The 21232-nt window shown below is 34.4% G+C and overlaps 1 protein-coding gene and 1 pseudogene across 2 annotated transcripts in view; one reads left to right on the top strand and one right to left on the bottom strand.

Moving 5' to 3' along the window:
- LOC150104929 (uncharacterized) overlaps positions 1-18340 on the bottom strand; it is a 41718-nt gene extending 23378 nt beyond the window's left edge. For both annotated transcript variants that reach the window (XM_090396212.1, XM_090396211.1), the window contains exon 1: positions 18282-18340. In XM_090396212.1, the coding sequence (XP_090252338.1) occupies positions 18282-18309 (28 nt within the window). In that variant the 5' untranslated portion in view covers positions 18310-18340. The remainder of the gene's footprint in view (positions 1-18281) is intronic.
- A 2414-nt stretch (positions 18341-20754) lies between these two features.
- LOC150104930 (U2 spliceosomal RNA) lies at positions 20755-20883 on the top strand (annotated as a pseudogene).
- Positions 20884-21232: the final 349 nt, after the last annotated feature.

Raw genomic sequence — 21232 nt, forward strand, 5'->3', positions numbered from 1 at the left:
GAAAACAACAATGAAGGTGAATGCTATATTTGAAATACTCAAAGATGAAAATATGTGAACCATCATTTATATGACATGTAAGAATAGGAAAGAATAAGTGTGAGTAGAAACACTTTCATTAATGGTAAACGAATTATTAATAATTATCATTTTTGATATGTGTGTCCTATAAGTTGTTGGGTAGAGTGAATAGCACGTTCCTATAAAGTCTAAACAAATAAGTGAATTTATGATGGCATAATTTAAAAAAAATATGAAGAGAGTATATCAGCAATAAATATGGTTTGATAGAGCAGCAAATCATCTCGTAAAATTTGGTGCATATGTTATGTGTATTTTTCTGGTTTGTATATATTTCGCTCCATTTTCCAAGAATTTTCTTTCCTTTATTAAGACTCAGTGTACATAACATCCGATCATTATCGGAATTATCCACACTTTCGGGAATCCTAAATTCATTAGTTTTTTTTTATTATTATTTATTTTTATTTTATTTTTTTAGTATCAGCGGTTCTTCTGTCTTATCAATCTCATATATGCTGGTATTTTGTTGTAGATCAACAACGTCTTATAATACCCAGAATATTTATTTTTATTCAGGAATAGATATTTTTTACTGTCTGTTGTTTCCAAAGACTAGAATACAAATGTCTCTATACTGTTAAAAACCTTTGCAACCTCAACGGATGCTATACTGCACAAACAAAAGAAAAAACAATTAGCATTTTTCTCCTAATATCCACTTTCAAATTTTCAGTTCCAGAAAACATGTATAACAACTGTTTATAATACAGCCATCCGATACAGAAAGCGCTCAACTCATGACAAGTGGCAACATTCAATTGGATTGGTTGACACAATAACTAATCACAGCAGCTAGGTGAGCTCAAAATGTTAGCTCACCCAGCCTCGCTTTCTCAGCGGTTTAAAATACTAAAACACTAAGAATTTGAACCGCTGCACTCTCTTTACATCTTTTCGAAGGGCCCAAAGGTGTATGCATTTTGAAAGCACACCCGGGCTATTAACGCGAATGTGACGCAATGTTTACGCATTGAAAAGTGCCCTCTTTATGAAGCACTCATGCTGCTGTTATCCTCGTGAAGAGGACAATGAAGCATTAGTATATTGTGTTCAATTTTAGGAATCGCACGAAGTCTGCAAATAATTGGGGGTGTCTTTAACGAGAATAAATGCAAAAATATAATATCGGTGATACTGATATTTCGTGAATGAGCACCGCACACCTAGCACACCCGGAATATTCGCCCCTGATATATATATATATATATTTGAATTGAACCCAGGGTAACTGATGGCAATGCTGTAGCCAATGAACTTTTAACTGAGATTCAGCTATTGCCGTTACCCAGCCATGACTAGAGCTTTTAGCTCAATCTGATTCTTCAATCAGATGAAGGGATAAGAGTCAATGATTCAGTCCATCTCCACCCAAAAAATAATAAATAAATAATTTTTCAGGCATGTTTTAGAGCAATCAAATATTAATTTCATGTTCTAAAATAATTTGTTTTAAGATGTTTTGTTACTTTTGGTATGCCCAGACGAAGCCAACAGTCAAATCGGCGATACTAGTGGGCTATATATTATCTCTGTAAAAAATCTCCGAGCAATTAAAACCGAGTTTTATATGTTTTATTGTATTAATTCATGTAATTAATCTTAGGCTCAAAATATTTTGAGCATAAGAATTTCGTGATCAATACAAACATAATCTTTGCATTATGTATTTCCAAAATTACCATGCTACATTACAATATGCCGCTACATTGACATTCTTTTCATTTTTAAATTAATTTCTTTTAATATCAGTAGTGTAAAATTCGAAGCAAGGAAACAAAACGTGGTAGATATCAGAATAAACAGAATCCTAAAGAGCAACATGCCCTCATTGGTCCGATACAAAACATTAACAAATATTATGCCAGAGTAATAAGAATAGCCTTTTACGATAAAATGCTGTTTTTAAGTAAATAAATAAATATATATAATATTATATTATATATTATATTATAATTATATACAACATATAATATATATATATATTTATATAATTTTATATATTATATAAATACTTTTTGGAAGTAACAGTCATTTTACAAAGAAACTGTTAATATAGATCATCATCATCATCATCGTCATCGTCATCGTGCGAATCAAGGATTTAGGCCTAGCATGGCCTGTTCCGGCCGCCTTAGAAGTCATCGTTGAATCGTTTAAGAGGACGTCCTGGTTTTCTTTTTCCTAATGGCTTGTATTTCAAGGCTTGTTTTGGTAATCTTTCTGTTTTCATTCTTTGAACGTGTTCCATCCATTTATGTTTATATTTTTTAATTTTTTCTATTACTGGTTCTTGGTTTAATTCTTTCATAATATCTTCGTTTCTTTTGTGATCAAATAGGGTATACTTTGCAGTTTTTCTCATAAACTTCATTTCTGCTGTTATTAATCTTTGTTTGTCTTTTTGTTTTATTGTCCAGATTTCGCTTCCATACATTAAGACCGGTAGGGCTAATGTATTGTATACTTTTAGCCTGGTTTGTTTTTGAACTAGGTTTGGTTTAAATATAGAGTTAATTACACCTTTATTTTTTTCAATTTTTTCAATTTTTACGTTTTTATCTTTTTCATTTTCATATGTGATCATATATCCTAGGTAGTTAAATGAATTCACCTGTTCTAAGATCTTGTTATCTAATACTATTTTAGTTCTTGTTGGTTCTTGTCCATAGTTTTTGATTTTTCTGTTGATATTATCTTACCATAATCTTTGGCTATCTCATTTAGATCTAAAATGGCTTTCTGTAAGTTATTTTCAGAATTTGTAATTATTATTTGGTCGTCGGCAAAATGGAGGGTGTTTCAGTTCACTGTAGGAGAAAGTTTAATTCCTTGATGTAAATGTTTATTCCATTTTATTATTATTTCATTTAAGTAGATATTAAAAAGAGTTGCTGAGAGGGGACATCCCTGTCGGACCTCTTGGTTTATCTCTCTCGTATATGATAGCTCGTGATTTAATCTTATTTGTATTTGATTATTTTCATATATATTGTGATAGCTTTTAGAATATTATTTGGTATTTGTCTTTCTTTTAATTTGTTAAATAATATGTTTCTTTTAACTTTGTCAAATGCTTTTTCAAAATCAATAAATGCAATATGTGTTTCTAAATTATATTCTCTTCTTTTCTCTATTATTAATTTTAGGCAAAAGGCTGGGTCTATACATGATCGTCCTTTTCTTAATCCATTCTGTACTTCTAAAATAAAGGTTTCGGAATATTTCTTTAGTTTTCTATTTAAGATTCTTCTATATATTTTGTAACAGGAATTTAGTATACGGATACCTCTATAGTTTTTAGGGTCATCTCTATTAGCATTTTTAAGGATAGGAATCACAATTGCTTTTTTCCATTCTATTGGGGGGATACCAATTGAGTAAATTTTATTTTAAAATAATAAGAGTCTTTCTTTGAATCTTGTTCCTACGTATTTATATAGTTCTGAACCTAGCTTATCTTCTCCAGGTGATTTTCCGTTTCTTGTTTCTTTCAGGCTGATTTCTAATTCTTCTTTAGTTATTCCCTTTTCATTTTCGTTAATTGTTTGCCAGTTGTCTTTTTTAAAATATCTGTCTGTCCACAATTCTGTGTAGTAATTTAGAAATTCTTCTAATTTCAATTCGGTGTTTAATTTTATGTTTTCTTTGGTATCTGCATTTAAGTGTTTCAAAATCTTATATACATTGGGTCTTATTTTATATAAATCATGTTCTAAATTAGATACATATTTGTTCCATGGTTCTCTATGTCTTTTTCTGACTCCTCTTTTAGCTATGGCTCTTATTCTTTTATATTCTATTTCATCTTCTAATCTTTTACTGCTTAACCATTTGTGATAGGCTTCTTTTTTCTTTTTGATTATTTATTTGATTGTATCATCCCAGATCTTCAGTTTTTTCTTTTTATTGAATTTTTTGGTCTTTCCTAAACTTTCATTTGCTGTTGCATTTAGTTATTATAGATAATATAATTTAATACATTTATGAATTTTTACATTTAACATACATTAATACATTTAGTTAATATAGATAACACTGTGAAAGTCGCTTGCAGTAATGTATTATATAAGAATGGTTGTTGAAGTCGATTGGAAGATTGGACAGATTTAATAAAATTCTACCGTAAAAATCAGATGCTGTATTATCTAAGAAGATATTTTTGAAAAGTCCTTCACAAAGGGACAAATGATATCCATTAAGATATCAGATATATCCATGGCAGGACAGCTATACTGAACACAGAGCAAATAGGTGTGGAATGTAAAAAAAAATAAAATAAATAAAATAATAATAATAACTTCTGTTTTAAATAGCTACTAAAAATAAAATTAGAAATTTAGAATTAACAATTTAATATAACATTTAGTTACATTTTTCCTTTTCAGTACGCCTTCCTTTTCACGCATTCAATTTATAGGTTTGGAATTCAGTTATCAAGGAACACTGTTCAAAAATGTAATTCATGAATCAGTATTTGCCAAGTGGCGAATTTTTTGATATTCGCTGAATTTTAAAGAGTGTTAATGCTTTAAATCAGTACAAATATAGTACGTGTTGTGTTTTTGTTTGTTTGTTCGTTCGTTGAACTGATATTCCAATTTTTGTTTAGTTTCCTATCACACGTGTTTAGACATAATATTATCCTACTAATTGTTTGTTTATAAAGCTGTCGATCGCATAGAGATCTAAAACATTGCTTTGTAAATTAGTAATAAATTATCAACGATGAAACGAAAAAAAAAAACTCATATATTCATAACACATTTAGTTTTTAAAGGAAAAAATAAAGATACAGATTCGATTATTGCGCATGCGTAGATTCAGTTAATAGACGGCTCAAGAGGAGGCACTTAGATCTTCCTGTTGTTGCGCACTATCAAAAATAGAGATTACTTATCATACATCGCATTTTAATGTATGAATGAGCAATCATTTCAATCGTTCAAACTAATCTCAGATATAACACGCGTTTCTGAAAAAATAATCATGAACATGTGATAATGTGATATATAAAATGAAGTGTCTATGACTAACCAGATTTTTAACTGGTTACAACAAATTCATTACTAATAGTTGATATATTCAGTTATTTATATAAAATTATAATTGATTATTAATATTATATTAAAATCATTTTGAACAAACCAACACCTTAATAAATGATATAATTAGTAATATAAATACACCCTTTATTATTTTTACGGCTATTTTGCCCAATAAACCCTTTTCCTTCCTCTAAAACACAGTTTCTAATTTCGGCCCCTTTCCCACCCTACAAAAAAGAGCTCCGCCCACACTTAAAATAATATATGTATATATTATACAAAAAACCCGGGTTTTTTCAAATTAATTTTCTCATACTGCCAACTCCCCCAATCCCCTTTCAACAAAATAACAGCAGAAGTAAGAAAGAAGACAGGCAACAACATCCAAGAAAAGGTATGTGCGAATTTTCTTCTATTATGCTACACATATAATTGTCTCTAAACTACATCTGCAATGCCCTAAGAATTCTTGAGTAAAAAAGCCAATGACATTAGAAAAGGGGCACTCCTAAATAAAAGCAGGCAAAATAGCCGTAAAAATAATTATTTAAAATAAAGAGCCAATGGGCTTCATTTTGGCGGTGTAACCATTATTTAAATTAAGGGGATATTAAATTAAGGGTAAAAATAATAGTTTTTAAGAGGAGTAACATGGGAGTTTTCCCAGAAAAAATACCTATAAATACACCTTTTTATTTTAAAATAAGATTAATTAATGTATTACCCCGTGTGGTGACCGGGATAAGAATAACGCCACTGAAGCCCATGCATGTCGTAAGAGGCGACTAAAATGAGACGCAGGTTTCGAGAGTTTCGCTCTCTTAGGTTTCTTCCGGAATTTTGCTCCCGGCATGACCCATGTAGGGTCCTGTCGGTGGACGCCTTTCCGTGTAATATAAGCTGGGTTTCCACCCTACCACCGAGTAAGCCTGTCAGTGAGTGGGCCAACTCTGAGTTGGACGATCTTTCGGCTACTATGGAGTGGTCTAGGGATCGTTCTAATTTTTAGAGGACTTTACTTAAAAATCGCCTCACTATAGCGCATGCATGTCGTACGAGGAGACTAAAATGGGTACCCAAGGAGGGTAATGGATGGCAATGCTGTAGCCAATGAAGTTTTAATGGAGGCTCGACTATTGCTGTTACCCTCCTGCCATGATCAGAGCTTATAGACCTATGTTATCCCATCCATACATTTATTTTCTTCTACAGATAACGGAGAATTTAAAAAGTACTTTTGCTTCACTCATCTAGCCAAAAAAAAAAAAAAAAGATTTAAAGGAACATATTGCTGTTCCCAATTGCTTCTTACTTCATATTAAATGAAGTAAAGATTTAAAATTTAAAATAAAATATAGCAGTTTTTTTACCAACCTCAGATGGATGAACTCTCGTGGTAAAGCATACGGTTCGAGCAGGCGTTCGCACAGTTCAAAAGTTTTATGAATTCTTGGAGGCTTAGAAGGTTCTCTGAACTTTTAAAAGAGCGAGTTCGAGAGATCAACGCCTACTCAAACGTCGTCAACAAACCACAGTTCCAGAATTTATACGCTCAAACTGACTCAGAATTTACCTAAGAAGCAGCTGAAGAACACGAGTGGTTCCGCGAAATCAGCAGGAAAAACAAAATGACGTAAGGAACCAATATGCAACACTGAAACTGCAACGCCATGGAAACCAACCACTAGAAGAAAGGAGTTCGTCCTGTTACCCTGCGAGCTAGAAGCAATGATTGGTAATGGTCACAGCATTCAAAAGTCGTAAGATCACGTTTAAACAAGCTAGAAATACCAACTATTGAACACGGGCATCAGCGGCAAATGCTTACCCAACAACATCCAAGTTCGGGATCGTTCCCCAACAATAACCCAAACCGAGAAATCACGTGCCTCATGCGCGAAAGTGAAATCGTCAAAATAGAAAACCAAAAACCAAAAAACATCCAGCCAAATTCAGCAAAGCTGTAAACATAGCTGCCACTTTGGACGAGATGTTAATCGAGTTCAGTAAAGTAAACCTGTCTCCGTAAACGATCTTGTGAGACACAGAATCCTTATTGCATTCATCGAACGCCTGACTCCTTGCAGATTTTGCTCTGGAACGCCAACAGTCTGGAAAACAATATATGTGAACCAAGAATTTCTGACACTCTTGCTGAGATAATTCTTGTAGACGAAACGAACTTCCGATCAGCCAACACCCAAGTAACTATGTTAGGCAATGAGAGGCCCAGCCCCAGAGGGTGTCGTTATAGCCATCTTTGTCAAACACATTGTAAATCAGAAGTGAAATTGTAAGTCGCGCCACGATTAATATAGAGACCACGGTGGTTGGGTGGTGGTGGTGGTGTTACAAATATCAAATTCAGATCCTGGAAATATACTCCGCATATAACTCTCCAAATCCACAGTTACTGAAACAGACCTGACAGAAATTCTAGATACAAATCAAGCAGCACAGGGGTAGCAGGAGAGATTTGAATGCCAAGCATATAAACCGAAACTATAGAAATCTCAACGACTTGCTGCTACCAGGAACACAGTGATAATTGGACCTCTAGAACGCACCACTACAGTGTCATAGTATTTCCTGATGTCCTAGACGTCGCGATACTACAAAATATCGCGCATCAGTACGAAATAAGATCCAAGAACGACCTTTGCACTTATTTGTGACCGATACCCAGTTTATACCAACTAGACTTACAACACGAAAATATCACAGATTGCCTTCCATTCGTCAACTAGGCAAAACTAACGATCTCTGTACACGAATTCATTGGAACCGGTTCCAGTCATCGACTCAAAGGAAAATACGAGTCAGTTTAAAGCCTAAAAGCAGATAGCAACTGTATTAAAAGCTACCACTGAGGTGCCAAGCTCAAACTACTACTGATTCCTGGACTAGATTAAAAACTTTATCCGGTAAAAGAACAGAGGCAAGCTCCAATACTATAGAACACTGACCCCCAGAGCACCAATAAGTGCTCAACAGAGCTATGAACGAAGTTCCATACACGCATAAAAACTATCGAAATTAACAATTTGAGAAAAACCTGAAGTCCTTAAACACAGAACAGCAGTTGTGAAAAATTTGCAAAACTTATCGCACAGACAGTATCTCACACCAATTCATAGTGTACGTTGTCTGATTTACCACTACACAAATAAAACCGAAGCTTTTGTTGACATCCTATAGAAGCAGCGTAGTCTTCACTATACCTACAGATCTAGACTTTATTTGTAAAATAAATATCACCCATGTTCTTCGCCATTTATGTGACTGACATCCCACTCAGTTACTCAGTTCAATAACGGTACGTTTCCTCCGATGTAGATTATCAACTGCAAAACGCAGTTTCGGAATTGTAGAACAATGGTTCATAAAATGGCGAATCGCAGAGAATGGCAGTGCTAGTCACAAGAAAGACAAGCATTTCCAGAGAGTGAAGTAGTAGTCATGTTTAGCACTCCACTCCAGGGTTACTGTAGTCAAATACCTAGGATACAATTAGATAACATACTTTGCTTCAGAAATCATGTAGATCATGTTTGCTCAAAAGTAAATAGTGCAACTACACTGGTATCCACAACCTAAGTACAAACACTATTTCTGAAGATTAAAACCGTAAATTCAGACGAATCAGTTTGCGGTAATTTGTATAACTGACGATTTCGAGTAGAAAGCGGCTACACATTCAAATTTTCGAATCGCGTGCAAAGGGCTCAAGTGGATAACTCAACAGGATTAAAGGTAAAAGGCTGCAGTAAGCTAATTGTGTTTGAACGAAACGCTTTTCGTGAAGTAATAAAGTTGCAAACTTGGATGTCTTGTGATGTTTCAAAGACATCATTTAGATTCTAGATGATTTCATGCGGGGAAGAATTATTGGAAAGCTTGAAGAAGGTTGAAGAATTGCTGACTTTGCCAGAGAGTTTGGAATCTCAAACAGAGTTGTATCCGGGCTCTGAGCAGGGTTTCGAACTAATGGAATGCGTTCCAGACGTTTGCTAAGAGGTCGCCATCGCTCTACCACGGAGCATGAAAACAGATATTTGGTCATAACAGCAAAACGTAATCAACGCACCACGGTACGTTAGCTTGCAATCGGCTTCAGATATCTAGACAAATTGTGGAAAGACGTCTGAACAAATAAACCTGTATGTTCGAAGGCCTGTAGTTAGCGTCCTTTTATCCACAGCTAATTGTAGAGCACGTTTTCCCTAGTGTTGTATCCTTTAAAATTGTACAAGACATTAATGGGCTAATGTACTCTTTACAGATGAGAGTCATTTTAGGCTTTCCTACGATTCTAGATGACACTTGATCTGGCTTACAAATAGTATCGTGGCGTCACGGTGCAAGGAGAGATTATATTCAATGGACGGACCGAGCTATAAGTGCTGGAAAAAGGGCTATAACTAGCGAACAATATTACAACGAAGTTCTTCAACGTCATGTTCGACTGTGGGCGAAAAATTATTTTTATGGATGACAATGCCATACCATATCGTACACGAACAGTGGAGATACTTCTGGAGACTGAGGATATTAACCGTATCGAGCGGTCAGCACACTCCAAAACGTATTCAGTCCCATACACTACGTTTGGGACGCAATAGGGAGTTGCATTGCTACTCGAAATTCCTCTTCAGAAAACAATCCTTATCCTTGCTCTGAAGGAGGAGTGGGCCAGTTTGCCTCAAGAACTCTGAATCACTTGGTGCTGAGCACGGTACGACGTTGTGAGAGCTACATCACAGTTTGTCGTAGACATATTCCATATTGAAATGCCTCTCCGCATAGTTTTCTGTAAACACTGGACATTAATTCCTTAACTAGGTCCTTAGAAAATTTGTAACTTTTGCCAAAAACGTATTACAATTTAATTTGTATAAAATTTATAACACCCCCTTTTTGTGTAATATAGTTAACTAGTATGCTGGCAATAAATTTATGTCGACATTAGCTCTAGTCATGAAAATTTATTCATATACAGGTAAAAATGTATATACAGGCTGCGAGTTCGCATGGCACCATGGGCATGGATTTTTGTGATTGCCTTTAGGTGAGAGCTGAATTTTATCTCCTGGTGTTCCTCTCGCTTATCGAAGACTCGAAATGACTTTTCCATGGTTGATCTCTAGAGCAGGACTTTCGAACGATATAAAAATACAGGAATATATAAAATTAATGATAATTAGAAAAAAAAATTCCTTAACTCATCGATAGTTGTACTAGGTTAACAGAAAAACCTTTCCTGTGTGGAAGCAACATTAAAAAATTTCTTGTTTTAATGTTATGTAACTGTTTAGGTATTTTATGTGACAGGTTATTAAGGGGTGTGGGGAGGTGATAAAAATACAACATGAATATTTAAACTGAGAACATCAGTAATAATAGTAAATGCAGATTTGTGATTAGTGCAGATTAAACTGTAGAGCATCTGATCAAAATGATTATAAGTACTGCCATGCTCAGGTGGTATAGTATTTTATAGTATATAGTATTTTACACATGGCATGTGTAAAATAAATATGGTTTTTCTAATTAGAATAACTGGTGGCAGCACCAGTTATTCTAATTAGAAAAACGACACCGAAAAAAATTCTGGACTTTAGAAAACAAACTGATAGGTCTTTTGACCACAATAGACCTGACATTACAATTATTGAACATCGAAAAGTTTGATTATTGATATTGCAGTACCCAGAGATAACAATATTACAATAAAGAATTGGGGGAAGGGCTGGGGGAATACTAAATCTTTAAGGTATGAATTTATTTTGGTACAAGTGAGTATAGCAAGTTTGTTGAAATGGTTTCACATCAGTTATTATGTTAGAGCAACGAGAAAACGAGAATATTCAAGGTTATTTGATTTTGTAGTTATGAGATTATTAAATTATGGTCATTTTATCAATTATATGAACTGTTAAAAGAGTCTATTTGAGGAAGAATATATAACTTCCGGTTTCATTTTTACGGACTTAGCAAAAACAGTTGATAAAAGCACTGTGGATCCCGAGTTATAAAAATGAGGGGGGGGGGGTTTGCTTTTCTGAACTAAAGATGGCACCTTCGATCGATCTGAGAACGAGTTTCGCAGTCTGACTAAAACCAAGTTGTCTGCAAATTGGTAGCAATTTTGAAAATCTTTTAAGAGTTAACAAAACGAAAATATTTTCTACAGAGGTGCTACAATAGTCTGGTGAACAATAGTTCGATTTTTAGCGAATAGCATTACTGCTATTTGGGCACTGTACGGAGTGCTATAAGAAAGACGAAAGCTATAAGAAAAAACTTATGTCTGATGCGCGATTTTATTTATTTTTTTAGATGATGCTGATTTATTACGAAATTTGGAAAGGAATTCGAGAAAGAAATTAAGAAAGATGGGTAATAATAAATAGAGAGATAGAGATGGAGTGAAAAGAAGTAAAGTGGGAAGGAGACTGTAATAAGATGTTTGTTAAAAGGGTGTAACAAGAAAATCAACCTCCTTTTCGCTCTGTAGTGTTATCAGAAAGGACGAATGGTAAAGAATTTATCATTGTTGTTGTTATTATCATTAAACTTTTTTTAAAAGGTTAAAAATGTATAAATAAAATCGGAATCCACAGTCAACTTCAAAATATTTAAAGGACTGTCTAAAATGAAAATAAACGAACAACCAATTATTATTTTTTTCCGTAATGCAGTAAAATTCTTGGAAAACATCAATAAAACTTTCCCAGAATTCGAAGAATTAAAACTAAGTCATCTGAGATTATCGGAAACCAGTTTTGATCTCCTACTGTGTTGGTACATCATGAGAGAAACTGTGGGCAGTTAAAATCTCCGAAATAATAAATGATTATTACTGTGTGGTCCTCCATTGGGAGAAATTGTGGGCGGTTAGAATATATATAACTAACAGTAATAAATGATTATTACTATTAGTTCTTAAGTAATAACCTACACTCGAAGTAAAATACTCCATAATGGCAAAGAATCAAGAATAAATAGGAAATTGATTTTTGGAACTGACATCTTATAGCATTTGTGTTTTTGAGTGCTTGATAAACGCCTTATAACGTCAAGTATTGATGCGGGTTGGTTGCATGAAGGTTAGTAATTTGAAAATAGACTTTTCTCTTTTTGATTGTTAGAATCTGTCTTCATCTGGAAACGCCTTACATGTCCCCAAGGCACCAAAATGATTAATTCTCTACACTTTTCCCCTTTTGCTACATCAGTAAATTGTAGTTTTCCACATTATGACTTTGACATTGTAACTGAAAAATAGGCAACTGTTCCATTGACTTATGTCATTAATCTTTACTTTTAATGAAGTGTTTTTAGAATGATAAAAGTAATTAAGAAGTCTTGCTCCAAACCAAGTTATTAGTAACTATGGGTAGTAGCGATATTGAGAACTGATAGACGATTTAGTAAAGGGATATTCATTATTCTCCTGAGTGCAACAAACAAATGAAAGATAATAAGGGGACCTTTCATTTGGTTAACCTGTTTTAATGCCCTGAAGAATACATCGTGACACATTAAGATTCTGATTGCTCATAAAATGAACGGACTTCTCCCTCCCACTCTCAAAAACCAAAGCTAGAAACTAAATAAATCAATCATACGTACTTAATGATTACAAACTTTTGCAATTAGCAAAGAAGTATCACTTGTGTCTGTGTTTGTTGTGCGTTTTCGAAATTAACAAAGTGGTTTGGGACTTCATTAGATATTGATCAGTGTTATAAATAGAAAGGATATGACACTACTAGTTGATAAAATCATGAAATGTATCTTTGCTCTCTATCCATATTACACCACTGATAAATATTGCGATTAATTACTGGAAAAAAATTGAACATGTGAGTTGCATTCCGTTTCTTTCAAGGAAAATGTATTCTCTATGAAATTAATCACACTGGGGAATTGTTTGTAATGAAAGATCCTGCAACACAAATAAATACAACATGAGCTACGACCTTACAATTTTTGTATGACATACAACTCAATGCGAACTTTCCCTGAAAACGAAGTGTAGAAATAAAATAGACGAATAAAAACACAAATACGGCATTAATTCCATATATATATCCTGCAAAGCAGGCCGGTTTGCCTGCTTTGCAGGATGAAAAACCCCAGCATATGATTTTCACTGTGCGACTTGAAAATCAAATTTTATCTTCGTTAAATTTGCTTCTGCCCGTATCGCGCATGTATCACGCATTTATATTAGGGGAAATATCCTTTAGCACGCATGTACGTCAATTGTTTACCGTATAAAGCGTTTATTGTTGAAAATTGTTTTCGTTTACTGCCAGGAAAAGGCATTAAAAATCATAACTATGTTATATACAATATGTAATGCTTTTTTTTATGTAAAAAGAATTATTTTTATAGTAATGGCCACAAACTGCAACGAAAGGGAAAAACCAACATTGAAAAGAAAATTCATTTCTCTCGAAGAAAAAATTAAAATCATGGATCGGCTGAAAAATGGATTAAAAACAGAAGTTGTTGCAAGGACTTTGAATTTAAATGAATCAAAAATTCGAACAATCAAACAAAATGAACATAAAATCCGAGAAAGTGTTTATTGCTAGGTCAACGATAATTTCAAAAGCTCGATGCTCGTGTACGCGATATTCTAATTGGAAAAAAATGGAGAAATCTCTAATGATTTGGATAGAAAATTGCACTCAAAAGAAAATTCCTTTGAATGGAAATCTTATTAAACAAAAAGCTCTCAAAGTTTATAAACATTTATAGTGCAGACTAGGTGTTCAATGCGGATAAATCCGGGTTATATATTTGAAAAAAAAATGCAAAAACGCACATATATTTCGAAAAATGAAAGTCAGCTTGTGAATTCAAGTTTCTAAAAATAGAATTACTCTACTGTTTTGTAGTACTGCATCAGGTGATTACATGAAAAAACCAATGCTTATTAACTGATCCTCAAATTCTCGTGCTATGAAAGATTAAAATATGCACTTTATTTTATTTTGCCTAAAACATTTATGCATTATGTGCAATGAAGTTTACGTACTTAATAATTTTTATAATTTTATACTATGTATGTTTCATAGTTTATGTGTTTTCTTAACTTACATGAATTACCTGAATTAAATAAAAATATATTTTTGTTGGATATGTCACTGTTGTTAATATAATAAAAAAACAAATTTGGGAACATAACCGTACTTTTTCTATGTGATCTGAGTCTCGCATAACGCGATTTATATAACGCGGCATTTCTGCGGAACCTAACATCCGCGTTATACGAGGGTTACCTGTATATAAAGTGTACAAAGAATACGTTCATTTTTCTCTGACATCTCAATGGATTTTAAGTATGTCAATCTACGCATGACATCAGCGCCACGGTTTGATCTCACGAATTTCAAAAGTGTGTGACTAAATTTCGCATTTCTTTTTAAATAACGCGTAAAGTTATGAATTATCGCAGCAATTAGTTATATTCTGTTTGTTTATTAGCTATCACTTTTCAAGAGCAATAATTTCTGCCTCTATTTTTGCAATCGTGTTTCTGCTGTGGGTGTTGACATTGCACGGGCTTTGTATATTGAGTACTATAAATATTCTGCTGTGTCTGCTTCCGTTGTCACAATTTGTGGTAGTTATAATCGGAAATTTTTCTAAGCCTTTTTTCGACCGGTTCCCGAGTTAGTCGATCTCGGGCACGGGCAAGTGGGTTTTTCCTCCCGGAAATTAGGGTTTTTCTTCCTGTAAACTCAAGAAAATCGATAATGTAGAACCTACATTATTTCAGACATTAAATATATTGTGTTAGGGTTAGGGACCACGAGATGGCGGCACATTTGAGCCGTCTCTCTTCACTGCGTACCGCTTAATTAGTGATAGCCTTGGGCCATCTGTCTCTGATTGGTACCAGTGGAGATTGAACTGCCCACTCAGTCTCCAAAAGTTAGATAGGGCTAAATGGCCTCGCCTACTCCCGTATATACGGGAATAAAAAGGCGTTAGCTGATTTTTTTTAAGGTCGCATTGCCGTCTATGAGACGGCATGACATCATATGCCACTCCCGAACTTCATAGGGTCGTGAGAGTGAAATCTCTGCTAGAAAAAATGGGAGGGTCGCAACTCTTTTTTTTTCACACCGAATTAGTAAAACAGTCACAAATATCCATGCTCAGGGTCTTAAACTCCTAACCAGCAGTTTAAGATAAGATAAGACCTACTGCTGGTTAGGAGCTTGTATGTTAACCTCTCGGTTAGTTAGACCTACATAATAATAAACATATCCTGTTCTACATAAAACAGCATAATTCTGTAAATATCAGACCACTCATAAAATAAATTATAATTTTACTGACTCTTCTTGCAAGATGAAAGTATAAACTAGTTATTAATGATTTTTAAGCCAAGATAAAGCGATAAAGATAATAGGCGACAGTTAGCAGAAATTATATCGTTCTGATTTCACGTGTTTTTCTACGTGAGGCAATTTACTGATTTGTTTCACAGCTTGGTATTTACATGAATATTTGGACTGAATCATTTCAATACTATTCCACAAAAGAAGAACAAGCAATTTATAGTATGAAAGACTACTTTTTCATCTTTTGTTTTCACTGAACATATATTCAGATGTGATAACTCCCACATTTCCGTGGTTTATAAACATATTCTTTGAATGAAGTACATAGTTTCCTTTTTCTCTACAATATTTTGCCACTTTCCACATTTACCTTTCATCTTTTATTCAAAGGATGCGGATATATTTTCAACTGATCGGAATCTTTAATTTGGGTTGGGTTGCTGGTAGTAAATTTCAATTTCAATTTCAATTTTTTTTTACCTGATGAATATTGCCGTTTTCTCTTGTGGTCTGCACCAATATCCACGGCTGACTGGCAGGCCCAAAGTGCTTTTCCGATCTCTAAAATTCGACCATAACACACTGTCAAGAACAATTTCATCGTAAAAATGAAATCACGAAAAAAGACAGAACTTTTTTTCTCGTGGCATATATTGTATGCATAGTTCATCTTTGGAAGAGAGTTCTACACAGAAATATGTCCTTATCGTGTCCAAAGTATCCTAATTTGTGAGTCCCTATACACAAATATGGCCTAAAACTATCGCAAATATCAAACGAAACATTTTTTAAAACGAAAATTAGGCGTTCCTGATGCATTTTCATTATTTTTATTTGAAACCGTCAAACTAAATAGCGTAGGAATATTGCCTAATTTTTTTTTACTTATCCTTATAAGGACTGGCTTAAAGGGGAAGCAAGAATGCTTTTAATCTTCCTCGTTATCTGTAGAGGACAGTGTAGGGATAAGGTGTTATTGAGCTATTAAAGCTCTGATCATGGCAGGCGGGTAACAGCAATAGCCGAGCCTCAGTTAGGACTTCATTAGCTACAGCATTGCCATCCATTACCCTCCAAGGGTTGATAGCGATCCAAAAATTTTTTTTTTTTTTTTTACTTTCAACTATATATACAGGGTGTTCGGGATAAATTTGACATATTTATAATTAATTATATTTTTCCGTAAGTTACATGTATTAACACACACTTCTCTTCATTTAAAAGTTTGGACCCTTCTTCATTCATATACAAGATGTCAGAAAGGATGGATAGCTGGAACCCACCTGAATCATGGAAGAGAATAACTTGTATCATGATGATTCGTGCCCGCCATCAAAATAAGGATATTACGACTGCTGCCCAATGCTCCCTGAATACAGTAAAAACAATCAGGCATGAACTAGAGACTTGCAATGGTGACTACGAGGATGTAGCAAGAAGAAAGATCCCTAGCAGACGATCTGATTGCGTTCGTACAGCAGAATTCCTCGCAAATCTGCAGGAACAGGTGTTGAAGAACCCTGGCATTGGAATTCGGGCTTTGTTCGTGGAGTTGCTAACTGTAGTCAAGCCCTGGATAACAAGGGTAGCCAATGGTAGGCCGTATGTATGGCAGCAGGATTCGGCCCCTTGCCACACCTCTGGGAAAAGTCAAAAATGGTTGTCTGAAAATTTCTACGACTTCACCAGTCCAAATGTTTGGCCTCCAAACTCCCCAGACCTTAACCCCATGGATTATTTTGTATGGGGCGCAGTTGAAAAAGACACCAATCGCACTTCCAGTAATACAAAAGCCCAGTTAATGGATAAAATTAAAATTAAAACAGTTTTTGCGGCCCTTCCCAGGGAGACTGTAGCATCAGCTTGTTCGAGGTTCCGAAGCAGAATTGAAGCTGTGATCGATGCTAATGGTGGTTATTTTGAGTATAATGGTGGTTATTTTGAGTAAATCTTGTTGATAGTATATATATATATATATATATATATATATATATATATATATATATATATATATATATATATATATATATATATATATATATATATATATATATATATATATATATATATAGTCCTTATAAGGACTGGCTTAAAGGGGCGAAGCAAGAATGCTTTTCATATTCCCCGTTATCTGTAGAGGACAGTGTATGGATAAGGTGTTAATGAGCTATTAAATTATTAAAGCTCTGATCATGGCAGGAGGGTAACAGCAATAGCCGAGCCTCAGTTAGAACTTCATTAGCTACAGCATTGCCATCCATTACCCTCCAAGGGTATTGGATTGAATGAATCAATCACCGCATCTCACGGTCGATTGATCCCCCCCTTCCATATATATATATATATATATATATATATTCTATTTATATTAATTAAATATAAATAGAATATAGGTGTTTTAAGAATAATAAAAATTTACTTTAAAATAACAAAATTTTAATAAAATAAGAGAAAATGTAATTGAAACATTATTCTTGACAAATATTTATATAATGAAATGTATTTTTTTTTAAAAACTATATAGTGATAATAATTTCCAATTGAATATAAAAATATGATATAATTTTAAATGATTTTAAAAGATATTTGACTTTTTAATATATATATATATATATATATATATATATATATATATATATATATATATATATATATATATATATATATATATATATATATATATATATATATATATTATACATGAAAAGAATGTATAAAATATATATTTTATACATGAAAAGAATACATATAATTCACATGCTAGTAAACGAATAAAGTCTCTCACCTGTTATTCCACTCAGAAAAACTATCATTATAGCTAGCCCTAGGATGGTCTTTTTTCCTGATAAAAACCCTGTCTTGATGCTGCTACACTCCATCTGTATTCCTTTAGAGAAGGGGAAAATATCATGAAAGTAGTGATAAAACACGATTTCTACGATTTGTCGCATTTGATAATAATAATTAATAATGATATATGTGACAAAACATTGTCATATTCTATCCTGATTTACGCTGTGAAGTGTGATGTGTTCACCGTGCAGGTGTTCTAAACTGATATGCTACGGAATAGGTTTGCTGAAAAAATTGCTAAAAAATCAAAAACCTTCTTGGACGGCGAGTTTGTGAAAGAGTGTCAATTCGCTGCTGCGGATATTCTGTGCCCAAATAATAAGGAAGTGTTTTAAAAAAAAACGATTTTGTCTGGGAAACTATAGCACGACGTGTCGAAGAATTTGCCAATGACATTCAAGGAACTTTAAAAAAACGGTCGTCCGAATTTACGTTATATTCACTTGCTTTAGATGAGAGCACAGATGAGAAGGATACATCACAACTGGCTATCTTTGTCCGTGGCATTGATCAACAATTCAACGTGACAGAAAAACTGCTTGCTCTCGTATTTATGAGGAGAACGACGAAAGGCACTGATATTCTTGAAGCCACCAAAAAAACGCTCTAGCGTTTCGACCTCAGCTTAACCAACCTCGAGGGTGTGGTAACTGATGGTGCCCCTGCTATGATGGGAAAGAACAAAGGGTTTGTTGCGCTGCTACGGAAAGAACCGGAACTAGAAGGAAACGATTTCGTCCATTACCACTGTTTAATCCACCAGGAGAATTTGAGCGCGAAAACTATTGGATTTGAGAATGTCAGGAAAATTATTGTGACTGTCGTCAACATTATTAGGGCAAGAGGATTGAATCATCGTCATTTCCAAGAGTTTTTGACCCAAGAGTGCGAAGCGGATCACGGCGATGTGCTTTATTATAGTGATGTGCATTGGTTGAGCAGAGAGAAGGTTCTTAAAAGAGGCTTTGACTTAAGGAGCGAAATACAGAAGTTCATGCAAGCCAAGGGGAATCCCATTGCGGAATTTAACGATCCGAAGTGGATGACAGACATTGTCTTTGTGACCGACATCTCGTTGCATGTGAATGACCTAAATACGCGGCTATAATCCAAAGATCAACTCGTGCACACTCTGTTTGATCACATCAAAGCTTTCGTGGCCAAGCTCAAACTTTGGGAGGCACAACTCGCAAAAAACGATTTAACTCATTTTCAGCTTCTGGCTGTGTCCAGCTGTCCGTCTCTTGATGAATACACTACAAAATTAGCCGTGTTGCGAAGTGAGTTCGAAGAGAGATTTAGTGATTTTCGTAACCAACAGCCTTCTTTAGAATTATATTTTTCAAGGCCATTCAGTGTCAATGCTGCCGAAATGCCAGGCTCAATACAAATGGAGCTGCTTGAACTCCAAAACAACTCTTCATCGAGATAAAAATTATTCAATATGCCCTTGCTTGCATTTTACAAAGACTACATTTCTGAGGATACATTCCCTAATCTTGCCGGCATACTGTGAATATGTGCGTTTTGTTAGGAAGCACATACTAATGTGAGCAGTTCTCCAGAATGAAGCATGTGAAGTCCAAGACAAGAACTCAGATTACGGACCAACATCTCGAGAATACTCTGCGCATAGCGACTTCCAACATTGATGCCAACATCGACAAGCTGGCCAAGGAAAAACATTGCCAAGTTTCCCATTGACATTGTAAAAAATGAATGTCTTATTCATTAAATTAATTTTTTTCAAGTATTGATTGTAATTACTTATCATGAACCCGACTCCTACCTACTCTCTTAAAGCTGAGTTTGTTTATTTTTATAGGATTTTATGTAAAGTATCAAATGTAAAGTAAAGATTTTATGTAAAGTAACAGCGTTCCTTGTGAATCTGGAAAGCATCTTACAATTCTAAATACCGTAGTATAGCTTAGTGGCCCGCGAGCTTCATTGAAATTTTTAATGCGGCCCGCACTGTCTGAAAGGTTAAAAGACTCCTGTCATACAGTAACTGATGGATAAATTATAATTATTCCTATTGTTTATTGTATTCGCTTAATGCGATTTCTCTTAGCGCTCATTAATTGATGGATTAATTAATTGCGTTAAACGAGTTTCCTGTCCAGCACTAATCACTTTACAGGAATTCCATAGTGTGGTTAGTGATGCCGTGTCGTTGTTTAAAGAATATTTTCATTGTTATATTGTTATACTTGTAATTAATAAAAATTAATTGTAAGTATAATAATAATCTGATATATTGGCAAAGCTTTAATGTTTTACCAATTATTTTTAAAAAATCTAAAAACACCGTTCAGTATCCAATATAGTTATCTTATAATAAATCTTCAAATTCTATTTTCGTCGTGGGAAAAAGGCGCCAAATTTGATCCTTCCTCAGTTTCTATTCTTCTCGGCCTTTTGGCTAAGATCAAAGTGTAGTATCTGTTCTTGTCCAGATTGTAGTATAGTATAATATAATATAGTATCTGTTCTGAAGGAGGTTCCAGAGTTACAGTCCCAGAGTACCCGTTTCCAGTATCCCGGATCCAGGTTTCCAGTGGAAGGGCAACAGCCCAGAAGCTGATTTTGTCGTGGCCCAGCCACAAAGTGAGATAAGGACGTAGTCTCAGGGTAAGTTTTTTATTCAACTCTATTTTGGTGGGAACACAGCACCATACAGGAACACCCCCCCCCCAGGCTTCAAACATATTACACAATGACATCATATGCACGAACACTAGCCAAGGGTATACACAACCCTCCTGACCGCAGGAACCCTTCACCTTTACTTGTTTCCTCAAGTATTAAAGGGGTACCCTTCAACTTTGATCGTCCTAATACGATCCAGTTTCAAATCCAGACAGAAGAAGAAATTTGCCC

This window comes from Typopeltis vanoorti, chromosome 7 (genome assembly GCF_054136105.1).
Source record: "Typopeltis vanoorti isolate ZY-2024b chromosome 7, IOZ_Tvanoo_1.0, whole genome shotgun sequence".
Lineage (NCBI taxonomy): Eukaryota > Metazoa > Arthropoda > Arachnida > Uropygi > Thelyphonidae > Typopeltis > Typopeltis vanoorti.